This window comes from Nycticebus coucang, chromosome 3, assembly GCF_027406575.1.
Source record: "Nycticebus coucang isolate mNycCou1 chromosome 3, mNycCou1.pri, whole genome shotgun sequence".
In the NCBI taxonomy this organism is placed as follows: Eukaryota; Metazoa; Chordata; class Mammalia; order Primates; family Lorisidae; genus Nycticebus; species Nycticebus coucang.
This window is the reverse complement of record NC_069782.1, coordinates 114,909,988-114,932,373: the sequence shown is the minus strand read 5'-3', so window position 1 is coordinate 114,932,373 and position 22,386 is coordinate 114,909,988. Positions and strand designations below refer to the sequence as shown.

The 22,386-nt window shown below is 36.9% G+C and overlaps 1 protein-coding gene across 2 annotated transcripts in view; it reads left to right on the top strand.

Moving 5' to 3' along the window:
- PRKG1 (protein kinase cGMP-dependent 1) overlaps nucleotides 1-22,386 on the top strand; it is a 1,327,126-nt gene that overhangs the window by 1,104,599 nt on the left and 200,141 nt on the right. For both annotated transcript variants that reach the window (XM_053583838.1, XM_053583837.1), the window contains exon 7: nucleotides 14,925-15,019. In XM_053583838.1, coding sequence (XP_053439813.1) covers nucleotides 14,925-15,019 — 95 coding nt within the window. The remainder of the gene's footprint in view (nucleotides 1-14,924; nucleotides 15,020-22,386) is intronic.

The window sequence follows — 22,386 nt, the reverse complement described above, 5'->3', positions numbered from 1 at the left end:
AGAAAATTCTCCATAATTAATATAATAAAGAACAAAATGGTTATGGTACTTAAAAAATCCATCTAGTTATTAGAAGCATTAGGTTTTCCATAAATGATACATCTGGGCTTTGAAATCACATGGACTAAATTTGAATCTGGTTATGGAACTTAGTCATTCGAGTGTCCTTAGACAAGTTGCTTAACACTCTGCTGCTATAAGGATAGAAATTTATTCAGGTTTTATTGCATTATTATAAATAAATATTGAATGGATACTAAGAAGCTACTAAAAGTGATAAATTACAGGAGAAGTGGTAAAAAATGTGGCAGCCAAGGGATGTGAGTGGGAATCCGTACTTTATTCCTGATATTGTTTTAGTTTTTCAACAATATAAATCTATTCTAATTCACGTTTTACAACTAAGAAGTGAAGTGAATTGAAAAATGGAAATTTATTTAGATTAATAATATAATATTACTAAAATTAATTTCAACAGTAAAGATATAATTATTTTTACATTTAAGTTTTGTTTCATCATAACCCATTGTTTGAATTTATTTTTCCTTATGTTATTCTTAAAAAGAATTCCTATCTCTGTATGCATTAAGTATAGAAAGAGATGGAGAAGGAAATGCTGATAAAATGGGGCTTATATTCTAGTTTTCATTTTTATTATTGTCATTTAAAAAAAGAAGTTAAATTATATCTTTTAATTTACACAATGACTGACTCTGTTACAATATAGCTCATGTAGAGAGAGATTTATAGAGCTACAGTGAGTAGAATACGGGAAAGACAATACGTCTTATTGCATCATGTTTTAGATAGTCCTTCTTGGTCTAACTACTTTTGATTCAAGTATTTGCATACATATGTCAGTGTTTACACCAATGGAATGTTACACAAAAATGAAGAAAACAATATTTATGCCTGTTTATATTAATTCTGTCATACCTGTTCTTTTAACTGATATCTGAACAGAAGTAGAACACAGGAACTGTCTTCTTGAAAAGTCATCATAAAATGACATGTTTGGCCACAGTTATGAATAAAATTGTATCTTGTATTTTCCACTGTTACAAGATAAAAAATGTTGATATTTTCTGGTTTATATGATAGGTTGTTAGAGTTTACCATTTACCGTTTTATTATTGAAACTCCTTGTGTATATAAATGATTTGAACAGTCTCAGGCGAATTTTTGTGCTAATGATCTGGATTTATTTTTTCTTTCCTACGTTGCCACTTCTTTGCTATCATGGAGAGATGTGTTTATTTATTGAGACGGATTTCTGGCAGGCTTCCATGACCACCCTATTACTGCAGATTGCACTGCTTAAAAGAAGTAGTGCCTCATAACCAGCTTCAGATGAAGACAGGTGCATTAGTGGTGGCTGTTTTTTAATGAGTTTCATAAACAGTGGAGGAGTTACACCACAGGAATCAATTCCCTTGGCAATATTTCAGAGCACTGTGAGGATTCAGAGGGAGAAGCAGTGACAATGTATTTGACTCTCTTGACACATGGAAGATGTTTTTTAAAGTTAGGGATACATTTTTAGTAACTTAAATTTTCAGTTCAGCTACTATGATTCTTAATTGTATTAATTTTCTGATAATTAATAAGGGCTAATATATTAATTTTATTAATTATGATATTAATGTATTAGAATCACTATGTTAAATCTTAAGCGGACGGCAAAGTGAGCATTCTTAAGTCAAAATGGTGAAAAACAGAAAAAGAGGTGATTAATATTAACAACAATTAAGTTCAAATTAGCAGGCAAATAACCTATAGAAAGGAATTTTCTAAAACTGTATGTTTTCTTTTTAGTATACTGATATAAGCTTGTTTCTCCTTGTATTTATAAAATTTATACAGGGTATCCTTGGCCAAGACACTTTCCTTGTTACCACCAAACTAGCTTTATTTATTTATTTATTTATTTATTTTGGTTGCAGCCGTCATTGTTGTTTGATGGGCCCGGACTGGATTCGAACCTGCCAGCTCAGGTGTATGTGGCTGGAACCTTAGCTGCTTGAGACACAGGCGCTGAGCTAAACTAGCTTTTTCTTAGAAAATCCTGTGAGTTAGGAGACCCCAATATGATCTGCTGAGCTACTAATGAATTTCACTTTGTTCAGTTCCGTTTATGTAAGCCTAAAACAATTTTCATTTTTACATTAAACTTACCTACACAAAGAGAAAAGCATTATAAAACAAACTTTGAAATACTTGTTTTTCCCCATTAGACATGCACAAATTGATTGTTCTAAAACTGGAGACTGAATGCTTGCAGTGTTGATGTCTGTTAATACCTGGTACTGCTTCGAGTAGAAGCTGAGTTAGTTCTTTGTACTTTCAATCAGTTCATTTCAGTTGCCTGGAAACATGACTTCCTCCTCTCACAGTGAACTATAAAACACTGAAGAATGCTGCATATATTCTTGCAGTTGTATTGCATTGAAAATGAACTCTCTCCATAAATACGTTGAACCACAATTGAACATGGTTGGTGGACAAAATCACAGAGTTCAATAATAATTCAAATGTTTTTTGATCTTTTTCCTGATTCTATTCAATATATCTTGTAAACTACCTTTAGAAAAAAGTACAATTCAAAAATTCTTGTCTACTAAATGCCATTTATACACATGGCTTTGTTTCATAGAATTAACAAGTGTTTGAACATGTTGATTAAACATACTGACTTAACACAATGCTCAAACTCAATGTTTCTGAATGTGGAAGACATTTGCTTACAGAATTTTATTTGTGTATATATATGTTTATATATACATGATAGCAAAAACTGAGAAACATTTCCTTTTAGATGAAGAACAAGATAAAAATGTGCATTATTACCACTTTTGTTCAGAGTGGTATTAGATATCCCAACTATTGTAGTAAGTCAAGAAAAAGTTAAATGTTTTGAAATGTGGAATAGCTTTATACATAGCAAAATATAGTCACCACTAGCTGGATAGAGCTATTTAGCTATTGCAGTGTCACTACTGCTTCTCAGAAAAAGCGTATTTAATTTAATTTGGTTAATTTGAAGAAATGGAAATTATTTGCAGATGATATGATTTTGTTTCTTCTACTTTCATGTAGACATGTTATTGTAATTAATAAGAGTTTACCAAGATCATCATTGTTTACTGTATTTTTCTTTGTTAATGGATTTGTTCTCTATCTAGACAATCCAATACAGTAGCCATTGGTTTCATTTGCTATGTAAATTCAAATTAACATACTTAGGTTAAATTGAATATACAATTTTTAAGTAGCAGTAGTGACATTGCAATAGCTGAATGGCTATATGCAGCTGGTGGTGACTGTATTGGACACTAAATACCATATTGGGGTATGCATAATGCAATTCCACATAGAAAGCACACCCATGCTTTTGGTCCAAACTTTCAAGAAAGTGCCAGTTGAGAAAGTGGTTGGCTCTCAGCTGGGAGAGATAATCTGTGGAGGGCTAACACTTCCCTGGTAAACACGTAGATTGCACCACCCTCTCATAGCTCCCTGATCTGTGAAGGCTGCCCCACCCCTCTCTCCTGAGAGCCCTTCTCTCCCTGCCACCATGGAGGCCACAGCTAAGATGGCCATGTTCTTAGCTGGTAGAGAATGAGCTTCTGAGGGTGTTTGGCCAGCAACAGCTAGGTGGGTCCCTGGGGCCTGCTTGGGGCTCTCAGTTCCTTCCACACAGCCAGGCCTTAAACCTCAGTCCTCACCTGGCATGTATACAGCCTGCCTCTCCAACCCCGCCACCACTCCCTACCCTGATCTGGGTGCTCCATGGAAGCCACTTTGGCCCGCTACCTCTGGTTCTGGATCCTCCTAGACTTGAACCCTGTCTGCCTGGTAGGCTCACATGAGAGGGCATGGTAGCCACAAGAGGTCTGTTGGGCTCCCCAACTCCTGACCAATGCTACCCATGTATAATGCACATACTTATTTTTCCCTGAAAAATTTAGGCAAAAAGTGCATGCTATACGTGACAAAACATGGTAACTTGACACTTTACCGTAACTTAAATATTGAATAAGCCACCACATTAATTATCTAAAGAAAAATCACATTATGATGTCAATGGATGCAGTGAAAGAATTTGACAAATATAATATTCATTCATAATAAAAATTCTCAGTAAACTGATAATATAAGAGAACATTGTCAACTTGATAAATGGTATCTACAACATGGCTACAATTAACATACTTAATGAAAAGTCATACAATTAACATACTTAATGAAAAGTCAATCAATGGAGAAAGGAAAAGTCTTTTCAACAAATTGTGTTGGAGCAATTAGTAATCCACAGGCAAAAAAAAAAAAAAAAAAAGGTAAACCTTTACATAAACTTTATACCTTAGATAAAAATATAAAAAAATAATAGGTTTTAAAGTATAATGCAAACTATAAAAATTTTAGAAGAAAACTTTTATGACTTGGGGTTAGTTCTTAGACATTCCACCAAAAGCACAACCCACAAAGGAAAATTGATAAATTGGTCATCATCAAATTTATAAATTTGTACTCTGTGAAACCACTCTTAAAAGAATAAAAAGGAAAACTGCTAATTGGGAAAAGTATTTTGAAATTAGATACCTGGTATGAGGCTTGTACTGAGCATATATAAAGACCATTGAAAAATCAACACTTAAATAAAACAAATTTTTTAGTTAAGAAAATGGACATATTAGCAAAGAAGATACAAGAATTGAAAATGTGGACATGTTCAAAATCATTAGACATCATAAAATTACATTAAAACATACAACTGCACTTTTAATGGAATGGCTAACATTAAAAACATATTGACAATACCAATTTCTAGTGAATTCTCATACATTGCTGGTGGGAAATGCAAATGGTAAAGCCATCCTAAAAAACAATTGGACAGTTTTCCATAAAATTAAATAAAAATTTATCATATGACCTAATAATTATATTTTGTGGTATTTATTCTAGAAAATGAAAATATAGTTCACATAAACTCTGTATCAAAGTTTATAACATCTTTATTCATAATTTACAAAAATTAGACATAAACAATCTTCAATTTATTTATTCAATGAAATGTTACTCAGGATTGGGATCTTGCAACATCTTGGGTGTTTCTCAAAGGCCTTTAGCTGAGTAATAAAAACCAGTCTCAAAAGATTAAATACTGTATTAATACTATAATATTCCATTTATATGGTATTCTGAAAAAAGATGAATGATGCAAAACAGACCATTGATTGTCAGGAGTAAAGTTTGAGGAGGATGTGATTATATATATAGCATGAGGGAATTTCTTGAAGTGATGAAATTATTCTGTTTTTGTTCTGGGAGTTAGACAAATCTATGCCTGTGTTTAGATTCATAAAACTGTATACCAAAAGAAGAAAATAGTAAATTTTACTATATAATAATTAAAAAATCCATACATATTTCTAAATACCAGTAACATCTAGTTAAAAATATGCTTTCAAATGATAATTTCCAAAATAAATATCTAGAAATATAACAAAAAATATTCAAGTGCTTCAGGGAGAAAATTTTATTTAAGATTATTATATGAAGAGCAAAAGACCAGCATGGCAAAACATCTGAAAGGAAAAGAAATATATTGAGGGCTACTATAATAGATATCAAGATTTATTATAAGGTTAAGATAAAGGAAATCATATGGCCCTCACATAACCAGACAAGTATATCAGAATAAGAGAATAGTGCGCTCAGATAAAGATCCATGACTATATGGAAACTTGACATGGGCAATACAGATGCAAAATGATTGGTTATGCATAAGGACATAAATAAAATTGAATCCATATTTTCAACATGCACAAGGTCAATTTTAGACTTAAATGAGAAAAGAAAACTTAGGAAAAAATAGTGAGACAACTTGGAGAATACTTCTAATATCTTTGGATAGGAAAGGTTTCTTGAATAATATTTTTAAGCACATACAATAAAAGATAAAGTTAAATATGATTATATTAAAATTAATAAATTTTTCTCAGTAAGACACCATAAAGACATTTTAGACTAACCATAGGCTGAGTCAACAACAAAAATAAAGACAATCTAATAGGAAAACAGAGAAAAAGCATGATCATATGAGGTTGGTCAATTAAGTTTCATGAACTTATCCTCAAATAAGTGCTAGAGTCACCTTTGAAGTACTTCCCTTGGGAAGCTATGCACCAATGCCAGTGCCTACTGCACCCTTCAAAGCAATTTTGGAACTCTTTCTGGCATGGCCATCAGAAAAGTTCTGATGTAAAAGACCTTTGTCTTTTGTAAGACTAAGTTTTGACAAATAAGTTCACAAACTCATCCTAGAAAAAGTGCTACATACCTCTTTGCTGAATATCACTGTGGTCACCAGATGGCCAAGGGGAGTACTTAGAAGTGTAAGAATGTTCACAGTGAGGAATTCTGGGAAGATGGCTGACTAGTAGCAACCCTCGGCAGAGGCTTCTGACCAGAGGGAGAAAAACTGGACAGAATCAGACTCTATGAAGCCAAAGATGGGGAGCTGAGCCAAGAAAGAAGTTTGGCAAGCTGTAACTCCAAGGAAGAACATTCAAGAAAATAAACTACAGGTACAAAGCCTATCATCTAGAGGATGGGAGACTCCTCTCCCAAGCAGGAGGCTCACTGCAGGCTCTCTGAGAGTGAGCAGGGAAAAAAAGACCTCTCATTTTACCTCACTGGAGAGAGCCATTAAACACCAGGTCTCTTTCTTCAGGGAGGTCCCACTTGTGAACCTAAACACCACCCTGCCCAGCATAAAATTGAACAAATATTTTCCCCCACAATTCTGAACTCCCAGTCCACCCTTCACCCCTCTCATGGCAGTCTGAAGTTCTTCCTCCTGCAGAGCACAGAGTATTTGGTCTTTTCCTGAGAGATCTGGGCATAGTGTGGACCACTGTGGACCACTGAATATCAGGATGGAATCTGTGACTAGGGGGGAAGAAAGAGGATGCAGGAAGAAAGGGACACTAATTGGGAGGAATAGTCCCCAGTTACGACTTTGCCCAGCCAGTGGTGGTGTTGACCTTCAGTTTGGGCTGTGTCTGGTTGGGGGGGATGCAGAGCCCCCCAGCTCTGATGGTGCCCATAGGTAGGAGAATGGGTGCTTATTGTAGACTGAGTTCTGCAGGCAGGGATGATCCGTGGTTCCAACTGGGCTAGTGATCAGAGGCTTGCTGGGTGTGGACTGAGACTCCACCAGAGCCTGTGAGCAGAGGCTTGCCACATGTGGACTGAGTCTGGGGGTGGAGACATGGTCTCCTGACTCCAACAGAGCCCGCAAACAGAGGCTCGCTGGGTGTGGACTGAGACCGGAGGGTGGGGGCATGGTCCCCAGCTCCAACTGGGTCAGTGAGCAGAGAAGTGGATGCCAGTGTACACTGAGTTTGGTGGGTGAGGGCATGGATCCCTGGCTCCAACTGAGCTGTTGGAGACCCTTGGATTGCTCTCTGTTGAGCGGGGTTTGTACTGTCTGAGACAATTTGATTGCAACTGGTGTCTGGGGCTGTCCACCTGGGGAAACTCTGAGGCTAACCTTCGGAGTTCCGTAGTGGTAAAGAAATGAATGGTGGGGGTGGGATGATGCAGTTGTCTATACCTTTCCACAGCCAAGATTTAAACCTAATACCATGGCTTCGTAGGATAGGGTACAGCAGGAGTCCTCAAACTATGGCCTGCGGGCCACATGTAGCGGTGTGATTGTATTTGTTCCCATTTTGTTTTTTTTACTTCAAAATAAGATATGTGCAGTGTGCATAGGAATTTGTTCATAGTTTTTTTTTTTTTTAACTATAGTCCAGCCCTCCAATGGTCTGAGGGACAGTGAACTGGCCCCCTGTTTAAAAAGTTTGAGGACCCCTAGGGTAGAGGTTGGCTGATTTCAAAACAGAGCCAGCTTGTGCTATCTCCACAAGTAGGTCCTCAGATTCTCCCACCAAAAATCTGAAAGGGGCCTTCATAAGGTTGTAGATGATAAGCCACAATTACAAAGCCCAGCAATTTGGTAAGAGGATGATTAACTCTACTACCTGGGAACTCAAATTCAATCTCACCCTACCAGTTCTAATAACCAAAGGGTGGAACATAAACATGGGGCAGAACCAATAGTAGAACTCTGACAACATGAATAACCAGAATAGATCAACCTTTACTTGCCCCCCTCACCCAAAGGAATGGCAAAGGAGATACAACTGAAGATTCTATGCATAGAGAAATGGGTGAAATGTCAGAAATTGAATTCAGAATATGGATGGCAAATAAGATGAATAGAATGGAAGAAAAGTTAGAAATTGAAATCCAAAGAGTAGTTCTAAAATTGTCTCAAGAAATTAATGAATTCAAAGACAAAGTTGCCAAAGATATGGACATAATGAGAAAAGAGATAGCAGAGCTCAAGGAAATGAAAAAAGTTATTTGAGAACTTCCAAAATATAGTGGAATAGAGTTGACCAGGCAGAAGAAAGGATCACTGAAATTGAAGACAAAGCTTTTTAACATTCCCAAATGCTCAAAGAGGCAGACAAATGGAGAGCAAAAACTGATCATTCCCTGAAAGAGTTGTGGGATCACTCCAAAAGATCAAACATTCATCTTATGGGAATTCCTGAAGGAGAAGAGGATGGTCCTAAAGGTAAAGATAAAATTATGGAGGTACTCCAAGAGATTATGAAGCAGAATTTTCCAAGCATTGCAAGAGATACAGAAATTCAGATAGTAGACAGTTTCAGAACCTCAGCAAGCCTCAATCCCAATAAAGCATCTTCTAGTCACATTGTGATTAACTTTGCCAAAGTTAAGATTAAGGAGAAAATTAGGCAAGCAGCCAGATGTAAGAAAATCATTACCTACAAAGGGAGAAATATCAGAATGACTCCAGATCTCTCAGCTGAAACCTTTCAAGTCAGAAGAGGATGGTCATTGACCTTCAATCTCCTAAAACAAAACAACTTTCAGCCCAGGATCCTGTATCCAGCTAAATTGAGTTTCATTCATGATGGAGAAATCAAATACTTTAATGATATACACATGTTGAAGAAATTTGCCATAACTAGACCAACTCTCCAGGATATTCTCAGACCTATCCTCCACAAAGACCAGCACAATGCTCTACCACCAAAGTAAACTCACTCAGAAATTTTTGAACAAAACCCAATTTCCATAGTGGTGAAAGGATTAAAAATGTCCAGTGAACATTCAGAAAACATGACACCCAAAACACTACCAGGCTTATCAATCCTCTCAATTAATGTGAATTGTTTAAATTGTCCTCTAAAGAGGCACAGGTTGGCTGACTGGATACATAAACTCAGACCAGATATCTGCTATATACAAGAATCTCATCTTACCTTAAGGGATAAAAATAGACTCAGGGTGAAGGGATGTATATCTATAATACAAGCAAATGGAATCACAAAAAAGCAGGGGTTGCAATTTTATTTGCAGATACAATTGGCTTTAAACCAACAAAGATAAAGAAAGATAAGGAAGGTCACTACATATTTGTCAAGGGAATCACCTGATATGAAGAGATTTAGATAATTAACATTTATGCATCTGACCAGAATGCTCCTCAATTTATAAAGCAAACTCAAATGAATATGAACAACTTGATATCTTCCTGCAGTATAATAGTTGGAGATTTTAACACCCCTTTGATGGTTTTGGATAGCTCCTCCAAGAAGAAATGAAACAAAGAAATATTAGACTTAAACCTGACCCTAGAACAAATGGACTTAACAGACCCCTATAGAACATTTCATCCTAATAAAACTGAATATACATTCTTCTCATCAGCCCACAGATCATCCTCCAAAATTAATCATATCTTAAGACACAAGTCTAACTTCAGCAAATTTAAAAGAATAGAAATTATTCCTTGTATCTTCTCAGACTAACATGGAATAAAAGTTGAACTCAACAGCAACAGGAATCTTCATACTCAATGAAGCCATGGAAGCTAAATAATCTTAGGCTGAATGATAGCTGGATCAAAGACGAGTTTAAGAAGGAGATCATCAAATTTTTGGAACAAAGTGATAATAAAGACACAAATCATCAAAACCTAGGGGATATTGCGAAGGCAGTCCTAAGAGGGAAATTTATAGCATTGGAAGTCTTCATCAAGAAAACAGAAAGAGAAGAAGCCAACAACTTAATGAGTCAGCTCAAGCAACTGGAAAAGGAAGACTATTCCAACCCCAAACCCAGCAAAAGAAAATAAATAACCAAAATTAGGGCAGAATTAAATGAAACTGAAAACGAAGAACCATTCAGAGTATCAATGAAAGAAAAAGTTGGTTTTTTGAAAAAATTAATAAAATTAATATACCATTGGGCAACCTAACCAGACACAGAAAAGCAAGATCTCTAATATCATCTATCAGAAACAATAAATGAGAAATAAAAGACACCTCAGAAATAAAAAAATAAAATCCTCAATGATTACTACAAAAAACTCTATTCCCAGAAATATGAAAATCTGAAGGAATGGACCAGTACCTGGAAGCGAGCCATCTTCCTAGACTCAACCAGAAAGAATTAGAAACCTTGAATAGACCTATATCAATCACTGAAATAGCATCAACTGTATGAAATCTCCCCCAAAAAGAAAAGTCTGGGACCAGATGGCTTCACATCCAAATTCTATCAAACCTTTAAAGAGGAACTAGTCCCTATATTATACAACCTTTTCCAAAGCATAGAAAAAGAAGGGATGCTTCCCAACACATTCTATGAAGCAAATATCACCCTGGATATTTCCAATCCAGGAAAGGATCTAACAAAGAACGAAAATTATAAAGCATTATCATTAATGAATATTGATGCAAAAATATTCAATACGATCTTAGAATTCAACAACACTTTAAAAAAATTATACACTGTGACCAAACTGGTTTTGTTCCAGGCTTACAAGGTTGGTTCAACATATACAAATCTATAACTATAATACATTGCATAAATAAAATAAAAAACAAAGACCATATAATTCTCTCAAGGGATGCAGAAAAAGCCTTTGATAATATCCAGCATCCTTTGATGATCAGAACACTTAAGAAAATAAACATAGAAGTGACATTTTTTAAACTGACAGTGGCCATCTACAGCAAACCCACAGTCAATATTATATTGAATGGAGTAAAATTAAAAGCATTTCCACTCAGATTAGGAATTAGAGAAGGATACCTACTGTCTCCACTGTGATTAACATAGTAATGGAAGTCTTAGCTATCGCAGTCAGGCAAAACAAGGTGATCCAGTATATCTGAATGAGGTCAGAGGATATCAAAATCTCACTCTTCACTGATATGATCCTGTACCTGGAAAATCCCAGGGACTCAACTATAATACTCTTAGGAGTGATCAAGGAATACAGCAGCATCTCAGGATACAAAATTGATACTTACAAATCAGTAGCTTTTATATATGCCAACAATAGTCAAGCTGAAAATATAGTCAAGGACTCTATTCCTTTAACAGTAGTGCCAAAGAAGATGAAATATCTGGGAATTTACCTAACAAAGGATGTGAAAGATCTCTATAAAGATAATTATGAAACTTTGAGAAAATAAATAGCTGAAGATGTTAACAAATGGAAAAGCATACCATGCTCATGGCTGGGAAGAATCAATAATGTTAAAACGTCCGTACTACCCAAAGCAACCTACAGATTTAATGCAATCCCTAGTAAAACACCATTGTCATACTTTAAGACCTTGAATAGCCAATACATTACTCCGAAATAAAAACAAATCAAGAGGTATCATATTACCAGACTTTAGGCTATACCATAAATCTATAGTGATCAAAACAGCATGGTATTGGCACAAAAATAGAGAGGTAGATTTATGGAACAGAATAGAGAACCAAGAGATGAACCCAGCTACTTATTGTCATTTGATCTTCAACAAGCCTATCAAAAATATTCAGTGGGGGAAAGACTACCTATTTAACAAATGGTGCTGGGTGAACTGGCTGGCGATCTGTAGAAGACTGAAACTGGACCCCCCCACCTTTTATCATTAACAAAAGTTGATTTTCACTGAATAAAACATTTAAACTTAAGACATGAAACTATAAAAATATTAGAAGAGAGTGCAGGGAAAAAATTGAAGAAATCAGCCTGGGAGAATATTTTATGAGGAGGATCCCGTTGGGCAATTGAAGCAACACCAAAAATCTATTGCTGGGATCTGAACAAACTACAAAGCTTCTGCACAGCCAAGAGCACAGTAAGTAAAGGAAATAGACAACCTTCAGAATGGGAGAATATTTTTGCAGGTTATGCTTCTGACAAAGGCCTGAATCCACAGAAAACTCCAACTAATCAATAAGAAAGAAATAAATAACCCCATATATATGTGGGCAAGAGACCTGAACAGAAACTTCTATGAAGAAGACAGGCACATGGCCTACAGACACATGAAAAAATGCTCATCATCTTTAATCATCACAGAAATGCAAATCAAAACCTCTTTGCGTTATCATCTAACTCCAGTAAGATTAGCTCACATAACAAAATTCCAAAACTAAAGATGTTGGCATGAATGTGGAGAGAAGGGAATACTTCTACACTGCTAGTGGAAATGCAAGGTAATACGACCTTTTTGGAAAGAAGTTTGGAGAATACTCAAGGAACTAAAAGTAGACCTACCATTCAATCCAAATTATTTTACAACAAAGACATTTGCACCACAATGTTCATTGTAGCCCAATTCATAATTGCCAAGACATAGAAACAGCCCAAGTGCCCATCGACCCATGAATGTATTAACAAATTGTGGTATATGTACACAGTGGAATACTATGCAGCCATAAAGAAGATGGAGACTTCACATCTTTTATGTTTACCTGGATGGAGCTAGAACATATTCTTCTTAGTTAAGTATCTCAAGAATAGAAAAAAAAAAATCCAATGTACTCTTAGTACTATGAAATCAATATATAATCACCTGCATATTCATGCAAATGGTAAAACATAACTATAGTCCAGAAAGTAGAAGGGGGAGGGGAGTGGAAGGAGGGAGGGCATTTGGGGAAACCTCACCTAATGTGCATGATGCAAAGGTACATTTCAAAACTATTAAGAAAAGAATATAATTGTGATGGATGTGTTAATCAGTTCAATGTAAGCATTTCACATTGTATATCAAATCAGTACACTGAACCCCATAAATGCATCAATGTACACAGTTATGATTTAATAGAAACAAACAAACAAAAAAGAATGTTCATAGTAACATGGTTAATATGACAACAAAAATAAAATATAGCCAAAATAAAACTAGAAGCAACCCACATTTACTTCTCTAGAAGAATTAATAAATTGCATAATTTTCATATAATGGGCTACATGCAAACAAAGAAAATGAATTTCACTTTTTTGTATAGCTGGATGAATCAGAACCTCAAGTAAAAGAGCCCAGTAACCTTTATTTTAAATCAGAATCCCTATTGAAGATTCTACATCTGTAAAAGCCTCATCAGCATGCAAATTAGTGTCTCTAGGATACAGCTTAGTGGTAAGAGTGTTAAAAACTGAATTTCCACGGTTTTGAAACACTGTATGGAGGAATAATCAAATGGATCAGTGGAAAATAATAATTGAATTTCCTCCACCTTGCACAGACCTTCTTTATATTTTAAAAAATTCTGGTCTTTGACATCCAATATCTAGATTCAGCAACCTGAAGCATGGTATTTTTAAAATGTGTTTTTAGTGTCTGGCATTGTCTCAAGAAATTAGTTTTTCTACTTCATTACATTTTTCAAGTAGGTGAATTTTAACTATTTAACCTTTGTGGATGACACACAAAGTATTATGAATGTTAGAGCTTGAGGGAGAAGTGAATTAACACAAAAGTACAACTTACTCCAATTATGTTTTCATTTATGCAACAACACAAAAAAATACTCTTACTTGCCTTCTATGGATTATCCCCTAAGTCACAGTCCTATGTTTGCTAGAATATCTTGCTAATAATGAAGCATCCTGTTAAACAAATTTCAGCAATTTATTGAGTGATTATTTGAAATGGCAGAGAATGCCAAAGCAATGGCTCTTTCTTTGAAGAGTGTAAGATTTGTTAAGGTAACAACAAAAAAGAATGTAGGTAATTTGTATGGCTTTTGAAAAAGAAATTATTGAATAAAGCATGTGGATTATGAGGATTGTAGTTACTTAGAAACCTGCAGGAAGGCTTCATGTAAATGTGATATGCCTTTGAATGATAGCTGGATTCTTTATATTTTATTTTATTATTTTTTTGAGACAGAGTTTCACTATGTTGCAATCAGTAGAATGCCGTGGCATCATATCTCACAGAAAATTCAAACTCCTGGGCTCAAGTGATCCTCTTGCCTCAGCCTACCCAGTAGCTGGGACTGTAGGCACGGCCACAATAGCTGGCTATTTTTAGAGATGGGGTCTCACTCTTGCTCAGGCTGGTCTCTAGCTCCTGAGCTCAAGCAATCCACCTTCTGTCTCCTAGAGTAGTAGGATTACAGACATAGCCATTACCCCCAGCCTATGTTGTTTATTTTAAAAACACATGTATTTAAAAACATAAAAAATCTGGACAGAATGCTTACTAAATTCATTGTAGTGGTTGCCTTACAGAAGGTAGAAAAAGGGAAATGAAGATAAGGATTGTGTGAAAAAAATGTTCCTAATTTTTATTATTTCTTGAATACAACTTGAAAGGATGACAACATATTGGAGTAAGTTTTTGTGGTTACCATAATAATTTGTACTATCCTTCTTTAGTCCCTCCAGTAGTGATGTAAACTCTTTTCTTTCATAAAAGTAATTTATAAAAAGGAAACAAGAAATGGGATTATCCTTAATAATTAGTATTCATTTGATCATTCCAGGTATGGGAAATTGATTTAAACTTTCTTTGTAGGTAAATGTCACTCGTGAAGACTCACCAAGTGAAGACCCAGTCTTTCTTAGAACTTTGGGAAAAGGAGACTGGTTTGGGGAGAAAGCCTTGCAGGGGTAAGTAGATCACATGTTATAGTTCTTATTTAAGTACTACAGAAATTCTTGTCTTAAAATTGGAGTTCTTTGCCAAACATGCTCTTTATTTTGTACTTATCCTAGTATCTGATACAGACCCTGGATGATCATGTTTATTTATTTTGAGCTGGGCTTGTAGTCTATTTATATAGGCTGTGAACTAATTGGCTACTTCTATATAAGTCATTGTTATATTAATTTGAAATAATTTCAGCTTTGCTTTCCTTAACTACAATCTCTATGATGGCTTCAAAAGAGAGGGAAAAGTCTCTGCTAAGCTACTTTGTACAACAGTTTTACTCCACATTGTAGGAAGGTGATTGGTTGAGAATTTTAAAAACCCTGAACCTGATTGTACAAACCAGAAGGCAGCGAAACCTTTGGAAGGTTCACCTTTGGGTGGTTGTAGTCATTTCTGTTACAGTGCTGGAAACAGGGGAGGAGAGGAAAGGGGAAGTTATGCAAATCTGGATTCACTATGGGTGAGCTCTGCAGGCTGCACGTGCTGAGTGTTTCTTCCTTACCGCTGTTCTTTTACTCTAATACTCATGTAAACTAAGCCCTTAAAGAACCAACAACAGGGGATTTCTAGCTATATATTATGGAAGAAGAACTGAATTGACCTTGTATCATTTTACAGATGCATGACACACATACATGGATGTCCTACTCTTGTTTTCCAATCAGCGACACATTTCAATTATCAGTCAATATAGATGTGGCTTTTCAAAGTTCAGTGCTATAAAATACATGCAACTTGTGTACGAGTAACTACTTACCATTTATTTTTGAACCAAATTCCAAGTTCATGAGTGACTACTAGGGAGAAATAGCAGGAGAACATAATTTACTCCAAACATATGGAAACATTGGTTTAGTTTCCATTTCAAACTGCGCCTTCATTTTTAATTTATTTTTATTTATTTATTTATTCAGAGACAGAGTCTCACTTTATTGCCCTCGGTAGAGTGCTGTGGTATCATAGCTCACAGCAAACTCCAACTCCTGGGCTTAGGCGATTCTCTTGCCTCAGCCTCCCGAGGAGCTGGGACTATAGCCCACAATGCCTGACTATTTTTTTGTCGCAGTTTGGCCGGGGCCGGGTTCGAACTCACCACCCTCAGTATATGGGGCTGGTGCCCTACCCACTGAGCCATAGGCGCTGCCCTGTGCCTTCATTCTTAAAAATAAAATTATAAGCATTTTGTATAAAAGCACTTTGAAAAAATAATTTAGAAAGTTTTTATTTTTAAAATCACAGGTGGCAAGTTTGTTTTCCTTCTTATTATTTCACAGTTGTAGAAAGGAAACAAAGGTATTTTGATACACCATGTTACTCAAATCGTATTACTTTATGAAAATTCACAACTACACGTACTCAACTGTCCTTTTTTCTTTTACTGAGTTCACTTGGTCCTTATCATGAGCATGTACTTGCCATAGATTTTTTTCTCAACATCAGTTAGAAGAACTAGCATATTTGGTATAAGGTCCACAAAAGAATATTGTAAACATTATAAACCTGATGCCAACTGCACAAATGTATCATTTGTACCTTAATCTTTCTTTCCTTTGATTAATAAATATGTAGAAGATTCTATAGAATGATGTCTCCTGATTGTATTGGTGCAAGATTAAATGCCTCTGTGGAAAACACTGTCATTTCCAACAGAGCCATAGAAGCAGAAACATTTATAATCACTTTGAATTGAGGTCACAGGTGGAATGCCAGAAAATAAGACATAATTTAGAATCAACAGTTTTCTTTTGTAGTTTATTGGTACTGAATTTGATGCCAATTAGAGAATACTTTCATGGTGAATATTCCTTTTTAGGGTGTGTCCAAAGAAGTGATCTTGAGGATGTAGATATTGGAAAAGTAGCCAATTTGGCTCTTATAAAAAATTTAAGATAATGGCTCTTCCATAAGACTGAATCCCTTCTAGAATATGATTATTCTTGTGAACAGTCTGATTCCAAGACATTTCTTTTGCACATGTTCAGACTTCTTCTCTGGCCATCTCCCATAGCCTACAAAACAATCATCCCACCTCCTTCTCTCTATCCAACCCTACCATTTCCATTTACATCAACTCCCAACTCTTTCATTCTTATGCCCTTCATTCACTCTCGTTTTCTCACTACTGAACCTGGTTTTGTTCAGTCTACTTTAAGTGTTCTCTAAATGTTTGCTACTTCACAGAATGGTCTTTCTTTTTTCTCTTCGTTTGACTTCCCTTCTCAGCCATAGATTTATTTTATATTTATATATTCATGGGGAAACATGGAATTTTGCTGCATTAAAATATGGCAATGTCAGACACAATTTTACATTTTGACCCCCCCCTTTTTCTTTATATTCCTCATCCTTCAAGACCCTTTAAAGTGTTCGCATTCCTTAGAATTTTTCATTGCATTTCCTAAAATTCACGAATGTTTTCCCCTCAATTCTATTACATGCATCTTGGCAAGGTCCTTCAGATCTATGCTTGCATATAACCTCCTTAAAAAGAGGTCCCAAATATTTATATTCTTATTTGAGCCCAGCATATGGCACTTATCAGATATTCCACATATGTGTTGAGTGAATGGATAAGAGAATAAATGAACAAGCGAATAAACCTCTCTGAGGATGCTTAATCTTGCAGTCTCTTCAAGCATTGAACAGTTTCACTTCTTGAATTTTCTATGTGATGCATAAGGGGTTATGAGCTCCCTTGACCAGTGAGTGCAGCCTAGTAAAGTAAATGAGTAAAATTAAGTACATAAAGCAAGTAGTAAACTGGAAAGCCTTATGTAATGAGGCCAGCAATTACTGTGCTCCAGCAAAGAAATTAATCTTCTTACTCTGCAAGAGTGTGACCTGGTATTTTTAAGAAAGCAGAAAATTAGATTAACTTATATATATATATATACACACACATATATATATGACTTGAAGATGGCTGAACAGAGGCATTAGCTGGCGGATCACCTCTGAAAGAAGGAAAAGTTTTAGATGAAAATGAAACAAGAAAACAAACAAACATAGATCAGGTGTAATTCTGAGGGAAAAGTACCAGAAACTACCGGAGATTCCACAGGAAGAAGTTGTGGACCAGGGTATCAGCAGCAATCCACTCTCAAGAGGCTGCGCGTCCAGCCCAAAGCATAGCTGCCGTAGTTTCTTTCTGTCTCCCTCGCGTCTCTAGCAGTTAGCGGGATCCGGAGCTTCTGGACAGCCTTTCTCCCCTCACAAGCTGTTCCACCCGCAAAGCTGTTGCTGCTGATGGACTGAGAGCTTCTTGAGGACACAGCACCAGGCTGCAGCCCTCCTGCGGTCGCTTCCCATCAGCACAGACCTGAGCCAAGACAGCAGGTCCCCTCCCACCACGTGCTCTTGTCCTCACCAGGGAACTTCAGCCCTCAGTTTTTGTCTTGCTTATTCCCACACAAACATTGCCCAGTGACAGCCCAGACTGTGGGAGCCATAGGGGGCCAGTGAGTCCCAGCGGATCCGTGTGACCCCAGAGCCTGGACATTCTAGGTGGGCTGCCCCCCCAGAGGAAGAGACAGAGACAACCAGAGTGCTAGTTTTGCTCCATTCAGACTCTTTTTGTCCCTTTCCCCTCCCCTGCCTGCAGCCACCGAGAGACACGATTGAACCAGGGCTCTAAGAGGAGTGGCTGCTTCCCCTTTGTTTGTGTGTCCACCACACCAAGGCTTCCACGGAGAGTGGGGTGAAATCTTTCCTCTAAAAGACTTGCTGAGGACTAATGGGTATTCAGACTGTGAGCTCCCTGCTCCCTGGCCCTTCCTGGTCCTGCACACCAGGCTGCTACATCAGAACAGGGCATGCCCCACAGCACAGGGACAGGGAACCTGCTTGAGCAGTGGCATAGCAACTTGGGATTGGCATACTTCTCCCTGGCACAGTCAGGGACTTGGGGACAGGCCTGCAAGACATATCCCTTATTTCCAGGACTCAGTCATGCTGGTTGTGGGCATAGAGGGGAGATTTGCAAACTAATCTCAAAATGCAAGGGAGCCCACCTGGGCAGAACTGAAAAGAGTGCAGTGTGCGTTCCAGTTGCAGTATTTTTGTGGGGTACCTTTCCCTCCACAAGAAAGCTGTGCTCTCAGCCCTAGACAGGGAAAGTCTCAGTTTGCAGTGTTATCCTGGGGCTGCTAGTTTGAGCTCCTGCCTGCTGACAAATGCCAAGGGAGACCCAGGAGCAGGGGAGGGGGAGGTAAAGCCTGCCCCTGACAGGCAGATTATAAGTCTCAGATCGCCACTTTCTTACAGACTTTCTGGCTGGGTGGGACCACAATAGGAACTCCCTGGAAGCTTGCCCAGAAGCCCGGGAGCTGATCTTTGACCCCTGCCAAGATAACTATTATATTAGGTTGTGTAAAGTGTGTGGGCAGGATAATTCAAGCCACCCTACCCAGACTCACTCCGTCACCTGCCTCTGCAGTAGTGGAGAATAAGGACTCACTTGGAAGTTCCAGGGCCCTGCCCACCACCTGGAGCATCAAAGTGCTTCTCTCCAAAACAACAATGCAGCTTGCCCCTTCTGTAACGCACCACCTACTGACAGGGAGGTTAATATTTACTGACTCAGTCATACTGAGTGTGGTTAATTCTTACCCACAAGCACCACCGTCTCAGAGATTAAACTGGGTGGTCCAGTGTTATTCACATTATTAAGGAGACCACAGCACTGGGGAAAGAGAAAGGATTTCAAAGACCTCCATCCTCCCTCATGAAGAAGACACACACACAGAGCTTACCAATGCTAGCCTACATACTACTAGCAACTGAGAAAACTACTACATTAAGGATATCTATAGCCAAGGTGTCCACTCAGAACCTAGACTGCCATCAAAGTACACACAAACAAACTCAAAGGTTCTTGCTCAACACATGCTATTGATACATCCTTAGGAATGAGAACAAAAAAAAAAGCCTACTCTAAACCAAAGAAAATCCAAAAATAAGAAGCAACGTGTGCTCCAGATGAGAAGGAATCGGAACAAAAACTCTGGAAGTATAAAAGAAATTAGAGTGAAAGGATACCAGTTCTCTAACAATGGAGACCAAAATGAAAATGTTGAAATGGCAGATAAAGAATTCCAAATATAGGGTGGCACTCGTAGCTCAGTGGATAGGGCGCCAGCCACATACACCAGGGCTGGCAGGTTCGAATCCAGTCCTGGCCAGCTAAAACAACAATGACAACTGCATCAGCAACAACAAAATAGCCAAGCATTGTGGCAGGCGCCAGTAGTTCCAGCTACTTGGGAGGCTGAGGCAAGAGAATTGCTTAAGTCCAAGAGTTTGAGGTTGCTGTGAGCTGCGATGCCATGGCACTCTACCCAGGGTGAAAGCTTGAAATTCTGTCTTTAAAAAAAAAAAAAAAAAAAAAAAAGAAAGAATTCCAAATGCAGACTGTAATTCAATTAATGAGTGGATTAACAAAATGTGGTATAGGTATACCATGGAATACTATTCAGCCATAAAAATAATTAATTAATGCCTTTTACAACACTTTTGATGGAACCTGAGACCATTATCCTAAGTGAAGTATCTATGAATGGAAAAACAAGTACCATATTTACTTGCTACTAAATTGGAATGAACTGATGAGCTCATATATGCACAAAGGGAAGTCAGCCTCAGTGGAAATCAAGCAGGGGAGAACGGGGAGAGGGGAGGATGAAAGCCTGCCTTATGGGGACAATGAACACTATCTGGGTGATGGTCACCCTTATAGCACTGACTCAAGCATTACAAAAGTGACCCGTGTAAGCCAAAACATGTGTACCCCTATAATATTTTTTAAATAAAAAATACAAAACATTAAATTTAAAAATATAAATGAATAAAATAAAAATATGAAAGGTGGTTTTATAACTTGATTACTAAAAATATCCTGTAAGCCAACAAATCATTTCTGCTACCTGTGTGGCCTATGGCTGCCATTTTTTTTTTTATTTCTATCAATCAGATATGCCTCTTTAAGACTCTGTACCTAGGTTTAAATGAGGAAGCCTATTCAGTTAATTCATCTTGATCATTTTCTTGTTTTGATTTTTTAATATTTTAATGTTTTCATGTCTTGTGTCTGTAACTTGTTTTCACTCTGTGTATCTATGTTCTTTTTTGATCTTTTCTTTGAATTTCAGTGTTTCACAGAAGAAATTCCAACTTGATTTCAAATTGATTTGCTTCACTTGGTTCTTTCTAGATAACTTAGAAATTGATATAACTTCAGTTTATAAAATCTTTTGGGAAACTGTGTATATCCTTTGGGTCATAGCTAGGCTTGTTTGCAAAGTATATAATTTTTTATATTTAGAATAAAAGTTTTACAGTCAACGTTCTCTCTGTGTACATAACAGCATTTTAGATTGTGGTTTCTCACAAAATATGTGTGTATTGGGAATTTTTATTTTATTCTCCCAAGGTTGTTTGTCAGAACATTAAATATTGATAAATCGGTGATTGATGAAATGAATACATCCTTGACAATTCTTTTTACATTTGAGAGTGCCTAAGTACTAGTACTGTTTAGTCACACAGTAGAAAAGGGAATAATATTGCTGGAATGAGAGCTCCTAAACCCTGACTCCAGAACCCAGCCTCCTAACCACTATACAGTCCTGCTCTAGAAATAACAAATTTTATTTCCTTTTTGGCTGGAGGCAGTAGAGGTACAAATCTAGTCCTCCTATAATATTAACATCCACTAGCCATTAACATCTCATTTTTAGAAAAATTGTAGTCACTTATTCTTTAACTTTGGTTGGCATAAAGCCGTATTGTTTGGTTCAGTCATCTTTTTATTGATGATAGTGTTTTGTTCATAACAGAGAAAGGGCAAAGTGCTTTCCTTTTTACAGAAGTTCTCCCTATATACTCCCTATATGCAGTTATGTTTAAGAGAAATTACTTCATATTTAATCTAGTTACTCATAAGTCAATTCATTTACATTTTGTTGATCATAGCTTCAATATCCCTATTTGACTTAAAACCATATAGAATATGTGTAAACATCAGATAATGGCAAATTCTAAACCAAACATCCACTTTGCACATTCAGTAGTGACAACTATTTAAGCCCAAGCTGAACCCAAGAGAGAGGGGATTGAGCTCTCACTCACCACCTCCCCACCTTTTCCCTACGCCTGAGTGTTTGGCATATGGTTAACAGTTCCAGTTCAGAAATCAGATTGCTTCGGTTGGCATCCACTCTGTCATTGACTAATCATTAGACTGAGACTACGTCCTTTTTTATGAAATGGAGTTTATGAGTGTACCAACTTCTCAGGTTGTTGTGAGGATTAATCAAAGGGATGCTTG